The sequence below is a fragment of the Euphorbia lathyris genome, chromosome 1, assembly GCF_963576675.1.
Source record: "Euphorbia lathyris chromosome 1, ddEupLath1.1, whole genome shotgun sequence".
Taxonomy (NCBI): Eukaryota; Viridiplantae; Streptophyta; class Magnoliopsida; order Malpighiales; family Euphorbiaceae; genus Euphorbia; species Euphorbia lathyris.
The window spans coordinates 87034140-87049351 of record NC_088910.1 but is presented as its reverse complement, the minus strand read 5'-3'; the positions used below and the strand labels follow the sequence as shown (position 1 = coordinate 87049351).

At 33.7% G+C, this 15212-nt stretch overlaps 1 protein-coding gene across 1 annotated transcript; it reads right to left on the bottom strand.

Annotated features, from left to right (window-relative positions):
* Positions 1-8999: 8999 nt before the first annotated feature.
* On the bottom strand, positions 9000-14294 carry LOC136218599 (agamous-like MADS-box protein MADS1). The gene is made up of 9 exons (XM_066005578.1): positions 14264-14294; positions 12923-13166; positions 10244-10325; positions 10095-10156; positions 9911-10010; positions 9777-9818; positions 9664-9705; positions 9311-9519; positions 9000-9211 (listed from the first exon to the last, which is right to left on the bottom strand). Exons 1-9 carry the CDS (start codon positions 14292-14294, stop codon positions 9208-9210), a joined length of 816 nt encoding a protein of 271 aa, XP_065861650.1. The 3' UTR covers positions 9000-9207.
* Positions 14295-15212: the final 918 nt, after the last annotated feature.

The window sequence follows — 15212 nt, the reverse complement described above, 5'->3', positions numbered from 1 at the left end:
CTTGCTTGTTAGGTGCAACAGGTAAAGTATCATATTTTATTTTATGGCGACATACATGGACAGTATGGTCATTTTTTCCACAGAAGTCACAGGTGACCTTCTGTTTAGGATGTTTCACTGACTTGTCAGCACCCCAGTGCTGAGCGTGCCAGCACACCTTAGTGGTGTGTCCTAACTTCCCACAAAAGTCACACTGGACTTTTCGCTGGGGATTCCATCTCTGATGAGTACCTTGGTACTGAGTTCTCCGAGGACTGTTTCTTTTATTTGGAACCTTCAGTTGGTTCTGGATAGCTGTGACGTCCTTACTCAGTTTCTTTGAAACTGAATGGACTTCAGAGACAGACTCATGTATGATCTTCATGTTATCATACAGAGTTGTATTGTCCTGAAGAAGGAATCTGAGGTCACTCAGTTTGACCTCTTCCACTTCGTCACAACGCCTGCTGAGTGCTCTAACTTTCTTATTACACTTCTTGACAAGTGTATAGAGATCACTCAGGGCATTAACCATATCGTTTCTGAGCTGGGGAAGAGAAATTACCTCATTTGATTGCTCCTCGTCATCTGATAGGTCAGCATGCTCAGAGACGCATGGCTCAGCAAGTTCGTCAGCCATGAAGCATATCTTCGCTGACTCGGTGGCCTCAGTTTCTGTAGATGAAGACTCATCACTGTCGCTCCAAGTAGCCACCATTGCCTTCTTCCCACTCTTCTTGTCTTTCCTCAGTGTGGGGCAGTTTGACTTAATATGGCCAGTTTGATGGCACTCAAAGCATGTAATGGGCTTTGAGCTGTCCTTTTTGTATTTGTTGTCGCTTGAGTCAGCTTTATACTTATCAAACTTTCTGTAAGGCTTCTTAGAGTATTTGTCATTTTTCCTGAATAGCCTTTTCATCTTCCTTATGAACATAGCCATCTCCTCATCATCAGTTGAGCTCCCGTCAGTGGAGTCAGCTTTCATGACAATGGATTTTTGCTTCTTGTCTTCAGATTTTTCCTTCACCTCGAAGTTCTTCATAGATATCTCATGGGTCAGCAATGAACCGATGAGTTCGTCATATTTTTAGGTGGTTAAATCCTGAGCTTCCTCAACTGCTGTCTTCTTTGCTTGCCAATCTTTAGGAAGACTCCTGAGTATCTTTTTGACTTGTTCTTCCTCAGTGAAGATTTTTCCAAGTCTCTTGAGCTCATTAATGATGTTGGTGAACCTTGCATTCATGTCTGAAATGCCCTCATCATTGTTCATCTCGAACAGCTCGTACAGTCTCATCTGCTGATTCACCTTGGACTCTTTTACTTTATTTGTTCCCTCGTAGGTGACTTCCAGCTTTCTCCAGATCTCTTGTGCCGACTCACAACCTGAGATTTTATTATATTCTGCAGCATCGAGCGCACAGTGAAGCATATTGATAGCCGAAGCATGGTTTTGGAGCTTCTTAAGATCATCCTCTGTCCATTTGACCTCAGCTTTTACAACTGTTTGGCCAGCCACAACTTCGACAGGTATAAATGGGCCTTGGACTATAGATAGCCAGGCACTCATGTTTGTAGCCTGAATGAAATTTTTCATCCTATTCTTCCAGAAGGTATAGTTTGACCCGAAGAATAGGGGAGGCCTAGTAATGGACAGCCCCTCAGGCAGTATCTGAGTTGTCTGGTTTCCAGAGAGAAACCGAGTGCTGTTTTTGCCCATGGTAGGGATCAGCTCAAGGTTGTTAGACCTTTTACAGTGAGCTTTTAAGCTCTGATACCACTTGTTGGCCCCTTGTAAGGTTGCAAGTATAGTTCCAAGGCGGGGTTAGGAACTATTTAAACTTTTTTGCAATTAGGGCGGACTTCTTTTTCTAAGGAAAAAGGTTTTAACAGCGGCGCTGAGTAAACAGCAAGATACTGGCTTAGTCAACTGGTGACTAGGTCAGTTTCTTAGCTTTAGTCAGGAGATAGCACTTAGAGTCTATTCCTTAGCTCAGATGTTCAACGCGCACAACTCTACTTGACCTCTTTACTTGGTCAATTTTTGGTTATTTTAAGCAAGCAATATATATAAGGAGTTAAAGGTAAGAAATACTTCACTCAGCAGATTTATCCAGGTACGGCTTCTTCTAAGCCTACGTCCTGTCCCCGGAACACGTTCCGAGATTTCGAATCCTCTACTGAGCTCTTTAAAGGTAGAGCCTCAAACCCTTTACAATCTTAGCAACTGAGTATGACAAGAGTACCTTCCTCTATACCTCTACTCAATCCTAATCTCTCGCTGAGTACTATAACCGAGTACTCAGCCTCTCCTTTCTATCTCTAGAAATGATAAGTGTTTTGTCCTATACAATGATTTGCTAAGACACTTTAGACGATTGAAACAATCACTCTAGACTTTTACACAAATGTATGAATTGTAGTGTAAGATTTGCTTTGCTTCTTTGCTTGCAGAACTTGTGTAGAAATTTGGTCAGCGTAATGGCTTGATCAAATTCTATGTTGAGTGAAGCTTCTGATGGCACTATTTATAGAGACGTCTGGGCATCGGTCATTTCGAATTTCGAAATAACCGTTGGAGGGAAACGGCTACCTGTCGTTGTCATCCTGACTTGCTCAGAGCTCTCGGCCAATCAGAATTGTGTATCTTCTGTCCTCGGTCAGCTCAGCAGACTGTCTCTCCTTTTATGGTAAAGTCAACTGGACAGCATACTGTGTCGTCTGAACTTTACCCGAAGGGGAAATACTTTGTCTGGAAGTTTTCCTTGGCCAGCTGCTGTCTTGTACGTTTGTCAAATCTACTCAGCAGCTTCATCTTGAAGTTGTTCCCGAAGGTCTTCTAGATCCTTCTTTTGCTGAGTTGCATTTTGTTCAAAACGGAAACGTCTTGACAAACGCGGGCCGAGTTGTACTAAGTTGTTTGACTTGGGCCTTGACTTCCGTATTGGGCTTGGGCCTTCTAATTCTTGTGTCTTATAAACAATTTAACTCAACATTGAACAAACACATTAGTAGAATAAATCAAAGCATTTAAACTTAGTGTGTTTAGAATATGTATTTTAATTATACTTAAACAATTTTGTCAAATCAAAATTTATGTGGAAAGGTGTTTCAACAAAACCAACCCCAAAGTCCTTTTACCATTCTGATGAACGCCTTTATAAACCGACATCATTTTCATTTGGTCTTTTACTTTATCATTTTTGAGAGAAATTGAGATTACGACTTACTCCAAAATTGATTTTCTAATCTCTATCGTCACTCTTATATTCTCTATTATCATCATTCTCCTCTAGCAGTTATCTTTCCTCTCATCTATGCGCATTCCGGTAAACTTTAACCCCTTGTTTCTTCTAGTTTTTTATTTGTTTGTATTTCTTTTGTTCTTTGTGCCTCTATATTTCTTTTATATATTTACCCCGTAGTATGTCCCAAACATGGAATATTACCCCTAGAGATTAATGCACCATTTATTGAACAATTAGACTCCTTTACTACCAACTCAGGCTGGACTGATTCCATATAACATCCCTAAAACCATAAAATATAAAATAATTACACATTCATATATATATATATATATATATATATATATATATATATTCAAGATTAATATACATATATTTTAGATTCATTTATTTTTCATTAGAAGTTTCACATGCATAATGCAATTAAGGTCCGATTAATACATGATTACTGAGGCGTTAAGACTCAATGATTAGTTAGTGAGAATTAATTGTGCTAGGAATTTAATGAATGAAGAACCATGAACTTAATTGGTTAAATTAGATTTAAGGAATGTTAAAATTGATGTTTGGCAAGCAAGCACCTCACTCTGAATGAGGTGTCACACAAGTTAACACAATACAACCTCTTTACTTAACAACATGTACAAGTCTTTATCTCTATCTTGAGAGACCTAAGATTTCAAGGATTGTTGATATAGATCTTCCATTTCCATACCCTACCATTCTCCAAATAAAACTCTTTCATTTTCTACCATTTTTCAAGCAAACAAGTGAAGTTTGGAAGCATAGTTGGTGAAAAACACCATTTGAAGGTTAATAGGATTGAGATTCTGAAATCCCTAAATATGATGTTAAGCTTGTGTATTAATGAGTTATGATTGCTTTCGTTGAGTTTTCTGTTCCTTAAATTAGTTATGGGTTGTTTAATTGAAATGTAAGTATGAAGTACCCTAAATAGATATGTATAGGCATGTTTTCTATTCCACGTAGTACCAAAAGGAAAGCCACCAACATAAATACCATATTTGATGTAGGGTTTCCATTTATCCACAATCACTTTGGCTTGATGTCCTTCACACTCTATAGTTTTCTAGTAAAAATTTCCCTTTGGCATGTGTTCATTTACCAATACATCACTGTTGAAACACATTTCCACAATGATTTTGATTTGACAAAATTATTTAAATTAGAATTAAATCCCTACGATAAAAATTTCAACACATTAAATTTAATTGCTTTGATTTATTTGTTACTAATGTGTTTGTTCAAGTATTGTTTTGAGTATTTAAATGTACAAGTATGAAAGACATTATGATAAAGCCCAAAAACCCAATAAGCAAGGTCAAGGCCCAAGTTAAGTCAAAACGGATCAAAGGCTTGTGAATCAACTTTGCCCAGCAAGAAGAAGGATCCAGAAGACTGGTTATCTCCTTCACAATGAAGCTGCTGAGTTCAACGGACAAACCAGACAAAGCAAGAGTTGACTCAATAAACTTGGAGACAAAGCTAATCTAAATGAGGAAAGGATCAGACGCAACAGGGAAGCTGTCGAGGAATCTTTGCCAAAAATGGAGAGACATTCTGACGCTTACTGACCAAAAGCAACTGAAGCACTGATCAAAACAGAAAAGACTACGTTCTCATTAGCCGCGACGTTGAGCACTGAGGAACGAAATGGACAGCAGAGTCGTTTCCCTCTAACGGTTATTTTGAAATTTGAAATGACTGATGGTTCAAGTGTCACTATAAATAGGCCTATCATTTGCTTCAATCGATGCAGTTCTTCAATAAGTCGAAACGCTGACCAAATTCTTCCTTGAAGTTTTGTTCAAAAGCAAAGCAAAGCAATCTTACACCAATTCTTATTCTTGTGTAAAAGATTAGTTTTTAGATCATTCAAAGTGTTCGTTGTTATTAGAACAAAAACCTTATCAATTCTAAAATTGTTAGGAGATTCTAAGTTGCTCGGTATTTAGCACTCAGAGGTAGATAGTGCTGAATGTAGGATATAAAGGAAGGTACTCTGTATACTCGCTGACTATTGTAAGGGGTTTGTGCTCTGCCCAAAAGAGCTCAGCAGTGGATTAAAGCTCGGAAGGATTCCGGGGATTGGATGTAGGCAGGAGGCCGAACGAGGATAAAATTGCTGAGTAACCTTTTCTATCCATTAAACTCCTTTATATGCTTGCTTTTTATTCTGTCTAGTAAACGCTTAACTGAACCAACACTAAGTTGTGAGAATTGGTGCTGAATTCAGGAATAGTCTCCCAAGTGCTATTTCCTGACTCAACGTTAGAAGCAGCCTTAGTCATTGATTAACTAAAGTTGCCTCTGACCTCACTCAATATCACTATGCTAAGAATTAAGTGACAAATCTTAAGTTATAATCAAAACAAGCTAGCCTAAGAAAGAAAAATTTTAAATAGTTCCTTAACCCCTCCCCCCCTAGGAACTAATTCTTGTAACACAAGGGACCAACAATCACATCATCTATAAATTTTTTTGTGGGTTTCCAACAAGACCGAAACAAAAATCCAACCCTTGACAAAGGTCAATAATTGAAGCCATGTATTTGGTGAAATTTGGCGTAAGCAGAGGTTAAATTCCTTCAGGATGTTGACCATTCTTTCTAAAGAGGGAAATCTCAACCTTCACTTCATTAGTAAAGTAAACGCCCCCAAGTGACCATCGAAACTGGAATATGCCCTATTATCTCCAGTCGGAAGACTTGTCTCCATTAAATTAAACTCAGGGTAGGCAGTCACCATCTCTATAAGTTCTTGGGAAGTTAAGGTCGAAGGCAGCTCCCAAACTTGAGGATTCATTTGTTTAGAAGAAACAACTATACCATTATCCTTCGACTTCCTAGAATCTTTGTTTGATCTTGATTTTATGGGTGCCATTGTTGTGTTTTGTATGTTACAAAAGGGGCGGGTTCTTCGAAAGTTTCAAGGGTATGTGATTACTTAGATTTTTTTTTCCAACGCAGTTCTTCTATACAACAAAAGAAAACAAACGAAAAGAGGAAGGAGAAGAAGAATGGACATGGGGACTTACTAAATACTTAAGAAAAATCCCCACAAGTACAGTTTTCTCTTTTATAAGCTTCAAAAGGAAGAAGTGAAGGCGGTGCAATTAAGAAGGCGGTTAGTAATCATTACACCATTTCAAAATCACTCAAAATTCAAAACGTCATCAGAAATACACTCATTAATTACACAAATTTAAGAAAAATGAATGTTGATTTGACATCTATCAGGAATTCAGAATGATAGTCATCAAAATAAGTAAGGTGACATCACGCTTCAGCTTCACGTGGCCTATCAGCATTAACATCACCCTTCCATGCCTCCATCATTTGCCATACATAGTTTGCCTAAAATGTCAAAAGCACGCACAAGCACATCAACGCAAATTAACTTAACGAAAGGATGTTTTCATTTTACACCTAGGGCCGGTCTTGACAATTTGTGGGTCCTAAGGGAATCAAGAGAAAATGGCCCCTCTAATAATAATAAAAATTGTAGGTAAATTTCTTTTTTAAAAAAATCTAATAAATGATAAATAAAAACTTATTTCATTAATAACTATACGGTACGTATTACTAGGTTAACTAAATACCTTCATTTACCTAAAACAAAAAAAAAATCACAATTTCTTTAAATTAACCCTCAACCTATATTTAGAAAATCATTTGGGTCTCTTTTAAATCTAAAATATCAATATTTGGACCTTTTAAAACCTAAATGGTATTAATATATGCATAAATTGCTTTATGCCATATTTATATATAAACCTACTAATTTTTTTGGGCCCTCTCCCATCTTGGGCCCTAGATCGGCGCATTTCTGGCTTACACCTAGGGTCGGCCCTGCTTACACCAACACTGAAGGCTCACTTTAGTAGAGTGTAAGTTGAATCTCTATCTAGAAGATCTCGTCTTCCGTTATCTGCTACAATGAAGCCCTAAAGAACTTCGGCTTATCGACTTCAGAGGGACATCTGATATCATCACATAGTTAGCACGTTACATGTGGACTAGTTAAGGAAGACCTTAAGGTCACGCATATTCAACCCTAGTCTTGAGTCTTGATTCGCATGCAACAGTTACAATCGGTATAACTGTTTCAGATTGACAGCAAACCTTTTCCATTAAGCAGCTCTCGCGTGGAATCTGGCTTATTTAGAGAACACAAACATGTCCTCCTATGAGTAGACGTGCACATTTCACGTACATACTTTTGAATACCACTCTACTCCTTTAGTTCTGTTAACCCAAGCATCTGTCTGGGGTAGTCAGTCCCCAGTTCCTCCTTTATTTTTTTTTATCTTATCTCAAGTATTAGAAGAATCCTAAAAGGCTCATCTTAGATTTTTTTTTTTTTTTTATTTGCGCAATGCGCTTACATTAAAGAAGAAAGAAAAATTCTCATCAGACCCGGGTGTGATTCGAACCCATGACCTCCCAAGGCATAGGTAAGCTCTCAACCACTAGATTATGAAACATAAAAAGAGATTAGATTAATTATATTTTAAATTGATTATTCTTTTCATCTAATTGGATTGGTGAATCTATTATCATCTAAATTTTTTTATCATTTCTCCATATTTCTGTTTATTTCTAATAACTGAATTGCAGAATCTGGAAGCTAATAAAATATTTCAATTTGCCTTGTGTTTGTTATATCTCATTCTCTTGAGTTGGTGTTGCACCTTGCATAAGCGATGTCATATTAGCAAACACCCTTCAGTAATAAATCTTCTCCCAATCCAAAAGATTAAACCTTTATAGAATTAAATGATAAGCTATTTCTAACTTTAAGAAAGATAATGTCTCACATTTAAAAACATGGGTAAACGTGTGAATTGTGAAGTGGGTTAATAATAAGTGTTAGAACAAATGGTAGAGGGTTAATGATGTGTGCAAGAATTATATCAAATTCTAAATTGGTGATACTGGATCCTCAAATTGTAACCCTACCATGTGTTCTCAACGAGAAATTTTAATATAATTCGGATTCAATAAACCCTACCAATGATAAAATCATAATTATACAATTTTATTTTTTTATATCAATCATTTTTCAATATGATATGCATCTTATTTTTCATTAGTTAAATTCATGCTAATTATAGACCACAAAACTTGTAGTTTCCATGGGATATGGCTTATCAAGTTAAGGACCGAAATGGCGAGGTTTGGGTCACATATTCATCCAATATTTCACGAGTCTATGCTCAAAAACATGATGGAGGAGAATCTCTCTACTTCCAATGAGTGTGAATTTATGTTGGAAGTTGAAGCTATATAATTCTAAATACAAGATGGATGAAGCAAGTCCTATAAAGTGGAAACTCAAGAAATCAAACTTAAAATCCTTATTCTAACAAGGAATAGCTATTCTATTCTATTCCAAACCGTAAACAACTTGTCCCGGATTTCCCACATAACAAGAGAAAACGTCAAGATGAAATCTTTTTAGGATGGATAGAATTAGACTTCTGATTTTGAATTATTAACGGATATAATACAACAACAACAACAACAAAGCCTTAGTCCCGAAATGATTCGGGGTCGGCTAACATGAACCATCATATAAAACCGTGAAAATCAAGTCGTGTCAGCGACACAGATTCGCTCCCTCCACTCCGTCCTATCCACTACCATATTTTCTTCAATTCCCAATAAACTCATATCACTCTCGATCACCCTCCTCCAAGTTTGCTTAGGTCTTCCCCTACCCCTCAGTATAATATAAGATGAATAAGAAAGCATAGAAAATGTATATTTATTATAAAAATATATGTAGGAAGTTGGGAGGATAATCAAAACCTAATGTTTAAAATAGTTATAGCTTAAGAGACAAATGAACAGAAAAAAGGTCCTGAAATTAGTGAAGTTAAGCATAAACTGCATTTCACCAATTAATACTGATCATAGAATAGATAAGTAGAAAGACAGCCCCAGCCCCCCCTTGCTTAATTACCTACACAAAGAAATCAAACAAGTCAATATTTTACTTCAGAAAGACCAATTTGAAAGTGTAGATAAGATTATAAGCAATTAAATGAGTAATAATTCTTACACAAGTTGAAGAGCAGTGTGATCAGAGCGAGAGTAATGATGATTAGGTTCAAGGAGGTTAACCGGTAGGAAATTCCGATCATACTGCTGGGAAGAAGGAACACCATTATCATACATAGAATCTGGCATTAAGTTCGTGTGCTGCTGATGCTGATGCTGATGCTGCTGTTCATGCTCATGCTCCTGCTGTGCTCTCTCATTTTCAGCTATCTACATATATATGTAGACCTAGTTAAATGAATGTTCCTTTTCCAATTTGTTCCAAAATATAGTATCAGATTAATAAATAATGTACAAATAAAGGGGTCAAATTGAACTTTTATTCCACAAAGAAATATAATATAAAATAGGAACCTTTGCACGGAGGTACATATTGTCATTTTGGAGTTCAATTTCCTGCATAACATAATTAGAAAACTGTGAATATAAGTTCTAAAATATGAAGTTACTAGAATTGATATACTTACCCTTTTCTGCATATACTCAATTTCAGCGAATAGCATTTCATTCTGCAGAGAAATAAAATGATTGTATTTGTAATGAATGTTGAACCATAAAATACAATCAAATAGGGCAAGAAATAATAATAAAAAAAAAATACCTTTTTGGACCTAACTCTACTAATTCCTTTCTCCAACCTGCCTTCCAAGTTCTTCAGTTCCTTAAAAGTCAAGGTGCTAAGTGCCTCTCCAAGAATATGCCTTCAAACAAATAATTATGTATATGTTTATAACAAAAAATCTAATTAATGAGCTTAATTTCCAAGGGAAATTTGTCTTAAATACCTGTTTAAGTTTTGAATTTCTCGAATCTGCTTGCGTAGTTTAGAGGATTCTTGTTGGTAAAACTGAGATCAATTAATGTCCATTTATATTAAGCAGAAAAGCAAAATGTTTAATCAGAAATAAATTAATTAATCAAAGTGTTGAAATACCTGAGTGTTAGCTTCAGAAGCAGAAGCTGGATTAGAGGAATCTGAAGAGGCTTTCTTGTACCTGTCAATTGTCGCCCTCACACTACAAAATTATATTTGTTTTACTTAGGCCTCTCAATTCATGTATATGAATTAAGTTTGTATCTACTCATTAAAATTTCCAAATAGACATTGTAATATGAATTAAAATGGATGAATTAAACTAATATTACCAGCATTGAAACATTACAGTAACTAGAAATAAAGATACACCAAAACAAACTAAAAAATAAATTAAAATGACACGAAAATAACCTAGATAAATATTTTAAATAATAACCTAGATAATATGATAATTAATAAGTTGGTAATGGTCTCCACTTCCACCAATATTCTGAAAAATAATTTTGGTCAATTTTATTTAAAAAAAAATCCTGAGTACTTGTTAGATAAAGAAAATAATAATAACTATATGAAATCTTAGATTTTTGTCAAAATATTTTATTTTAGTTATTGTTAATTAACTCGAAAATATTAATTTATTAAGTACAAATTTTTATTTTCAAGTTTAACATAGCATAAGAAGGTTTATTTTGGATTTTTTTTGTTAAATAATAATAATAATAATATAAATGATATGTGAAAATTAAGATGATAATACTAAAATATTACTGTTGAGGGAATATGTTTTTTTAAAAGGACTATCTTGAAAATACTTTTTAAAAGTTAAATTAAGATCTAAAGTTTTTTTTTTTTTTTGTTAGTCTTGTCTTCGTTATTTTTTCTTTAATTTAATTTTATCGTTTTTTTCATGTAAATTGTAGATAATTAACAATATATTTATCTTAGAGCAAATTGTTAAGAAAGAAAAATGATGAAGAGTTAAATTGAGTGAAAAAAGGTGGGGTAAATTTAGTTGGTACAATAATTGTATTCTTTTAAGGGTAAATAAAGAAAAGTGAAACTATAGAAAGGAGATTCTCTCTCTAACTATATATGTAGAAAGGATTGCTTACCTTAATATTCTCGAGGAATTGATTGGTTGTGTCTGCTATGCTGGCAGAACATGTTCAACTTTAGGGTTTGCTTAATTCTAAATACCTAAAATAACTCCATACTTATTCGTAAAACCCTCTTTATTGCCCATATCCAACACCACGTCTTATTTCGGAATTGGGTAAAAGCCATATAAATAAATAAATAAAAAACCCTAACCTATCCAATTGGTATTTGCTCACCAAATTTCAACTAGTAATACACTGTTAATATCACCAATTTTAATAGGTAAATAAAATGTTACTACTAAATAACAAAAATAGTCATTTTGAATAGGATAGGAGAAAAATGTTACCAAAAAGACTCACATTTAACATTTTAGATAGATTAAGGGGTAAATAATAATTATGATTTAAGGTCATCAATTACCTTTACATTAATTTTGAGCTTAACTACCAGAATAAAACCATTTGTGCCAACAATTGAAACAAAAAAGGTATTCGTTCCTTTAACATTTTTTTATATAGTTTGTCTACCTTCTCGGTTCGAGAGTCGTTAGACACTATTTGGGTGGATCATTTTCTAATTAAAGTTTTTATGTACACTCGAACACAATATCTTTAACTTAAACGAGTTCTGTTGACGCTGTCGATATTCTTTAAACAAACTGATTAGCCTCAAATTGTAACATGTCTAAAATATTAGGGTACTAATCTCTTAATCAGGTAGATAATCTCTCAATTAAAATTTTGTACACAAGTTTTCAGTTTCAACTGGGGCTGTAAAGGTCTTACTTCTTAGGGATTTCGGATGTTACTTTTGAGGTACGGTAAACATTTGTTATTGTGGTATTCGAAATCGAGATTTCTAATTTAAACGACTTGAATTTTAACGAATCAAATCAATCTTAATGAATAAGTAGAGGGTGATGTAATGAGTTACAAAAATGGTAGAAAAAAAAAAGATGATGTATTAATAAGTCTGATGTACTGCGTGTAACAGTGCAAGGTAGCAGCAGAAAATAGAGGCAGCACTCTCATCCCCATGCCCCAAAAAAGGTAAATATACTCTCATTGGTTCGTACCCTTCTCTTCAACCCATAAATATTATTATTCCCATATACTTAATCTCTTAGTGCACGAATTCATTCATCAAAATCTGTCTACATGAATACTTATTCTTTACATAAAAATGGACAAACATTTTAACCCTTTTCTATTTGAACCTTGCTGCCTTAATTGTGTAACTTATCTTTCTCTTTAAGGCCTAGCCCTAGTTTCAATGCTCAATCTGTAAACTAACCCATACAATAATGGCCTTATTTTCTGCTCTTCTTTCAACACAAAAACATGAAAAACTCTTTTAGATTTGGTCAAAACTGCTTCCCTTGAGTTAGCCTTTCAATATTTTAAACAAACAAAATGAAAATTGAATGCCAAATTAAGAGTTTATGAAAGGGAAAATCATTAAATGGAATAATGACAGCACAGCACAGCACAACACCTTCTTTGTCAGAACAGAAGAAACTGAAAAATCATTTCTGACGTGACCAAAGATTCGTATCATCATCATCATATGAAATTAACATAAAATGGGTGGAAATAGATGCATAAATTCAGCTTTTTATGACATGATTAGAAGAAACCCCAATTGAAAATTTTAGGGTTTGAAACCCTAATTGATAGATAGATAGATAGATCTAACCTGTTATTAGCATATTCGTAGAGGCGGCCGCGGGTGGAGAAGACGATAAGAGCAACTTCAGCATCACAAAGAACAGATAATTCATAAGCTTTCTTAAGCAAACCATTGCGACGCTTGCAGAAAGTGACTTGCCTATTTGTTGTATTTTCTATCCTTTTGATTTCGATTTTGCCCCTACCAGATTTCCTCTGGGAAGGGCCTTCCCCTTCCCCTTCTTGATTTGGGAACTCCGTGATTGCCGATTCTTAATTCCACTCTTTCAACTCTAGATCAACTCACTACTTTTAGACCAACTCGCTTACGTTTTCATCTTCATTTTCATTTTCTTAGTATCTAAACAAACAAGGAAATCTAAAGAGAAGAAAGAAAGAAAGAAAGAAGTTCGTTTTTGTTGAATAATTTCTCTCTGTTTGAGCTACAGTGGAGTTTGCAGAAAATGGAAGTGAGTTGCTGAATCTGCTAGGTAGGTATATATGGACATGAAATTGACCTTTCAACAAAAATCTAACTCATTCACGTACACCACTAAACAAATTTGAAAATTAATAAAAAATACTGCTATGAATACATACACTCTAGTCTTCTTGGCCATCCATATCTTCATGTATATTTTGCTGAGATTAAATGGATGATGGTGATCAAAATATGGTTATGGAAAGTGACCTCTATTGGATGCTCAATTTTTGCCCTATTGTACAATGCCACGTTTCCTGCTTTATATATATACACCAAGAGAGTTAAAATGGGTACTGATTCCGTGGGTACCCGACATTACTCAACTTTAATGCGATTATACAAACCTTATGTAAAAGAGTATGCGATCCAAAAACATTACGTGTAAAGGTATGAGACGAGTATGAGATTACTCTTAGAGTACCCGATACCAACCATGTATTTGAATGGGCGAAAAATTGAAGATTGTCATTGTATCAATATGAACTTTTTATTTTTAGTGGTTTTAATTTCTTAATATTTTGAGTCATTTAGAATGTTTGAATTTAGATATTGGTTAAATTTGTGGATGGTTTATTACATTTATATTTTGTTAAATTTGTAATTTATTTATTTTATGTGTTGACTCTTAAAGGATAAAGATACTCACGGATACCCGCGATTTAAATGGGATGGATATGAAATTCAAAAAATACAAGGTAGTGGAATGTGTACAAGAATTCAAAAATAAATAGAGTAAAAAGTTTGGGATTAGCATTGGTATTGGCTTGTTTGGAAAATAGCAATTAAATTAGTTGTTAGTTGATTACTTTTTTTTTTTAATAGCTGATTTGACTAGTTGTTTTGATTACTAATATATGTTTATGTAACTTCTTTGGTAAAACTTACTCCCTCCATTCCCTTCCCTTATATATGCCATTCTAACAAATTAGTTTTTTTCCCAAATATATATAAGTCATTCTATAGGATTCCAAGAGTTTTTAATTTTGTTTTTTAGTCCAGCTATTAAATTTTTTATATTGGTACATGTGTTTTTTAATATTTCAATGTTTATTCCCCAATAGTGACATTAGAGAGAATTTTTTTTTAACAAATATATTTCTTAATTTGTGTGAAATACCCTAAAATGACTTATATAAAGGAATTGAGAGAGTAAATGATTGCTAATAGTTGTTGGTGTAAAATGACAAATAAGGATATTAGTATTTTATGACTCTTATTTTATTTTTTTTATCATTCTTATTCTTAATCATCTTCTAAAAAAATATCATATACACATGCTATAACCTAGCTCTTTATAATACATAAAAAAAAATATCTAAACAATAAAATTATTCTTAGATCTTTATTAATAAAAATGGGATCTTCATTTATAATATTAAATGTTGGATCAAGAATTTTAAACTTGGATTGCTAATAGTATATTAGATATTATATAATACAACATATCAATTAATTTATAATTTAACATTTTATTAAAATAAAAACCGAATATTTTTATATTCTTCTCAAAGTTTCTAATAATATTCATTAGTTTAATTGTTAATTTTATTGCATATGATTTGGAATAGAAATATAATTTTCAAAAAAACATAATAATAAATTTAGATTTATTAATTGACAGATGAATATGTTTATCGTGTTATTAATTTATTTTTAGTAAAAGAACAAAACAATATTTGTTTGACTAAAAGATAGTAATTAGGGATAAAAATGTCATTTAAAAGAGATTGAGCAACAAACTAATGAAAAGCTCCTAAAACTAGTTTATTAAAAATTAGAAGTTTAAGCCCAAAAAACTCTTTCAAATCTCTTTTCATCAAACACCACTATTAAA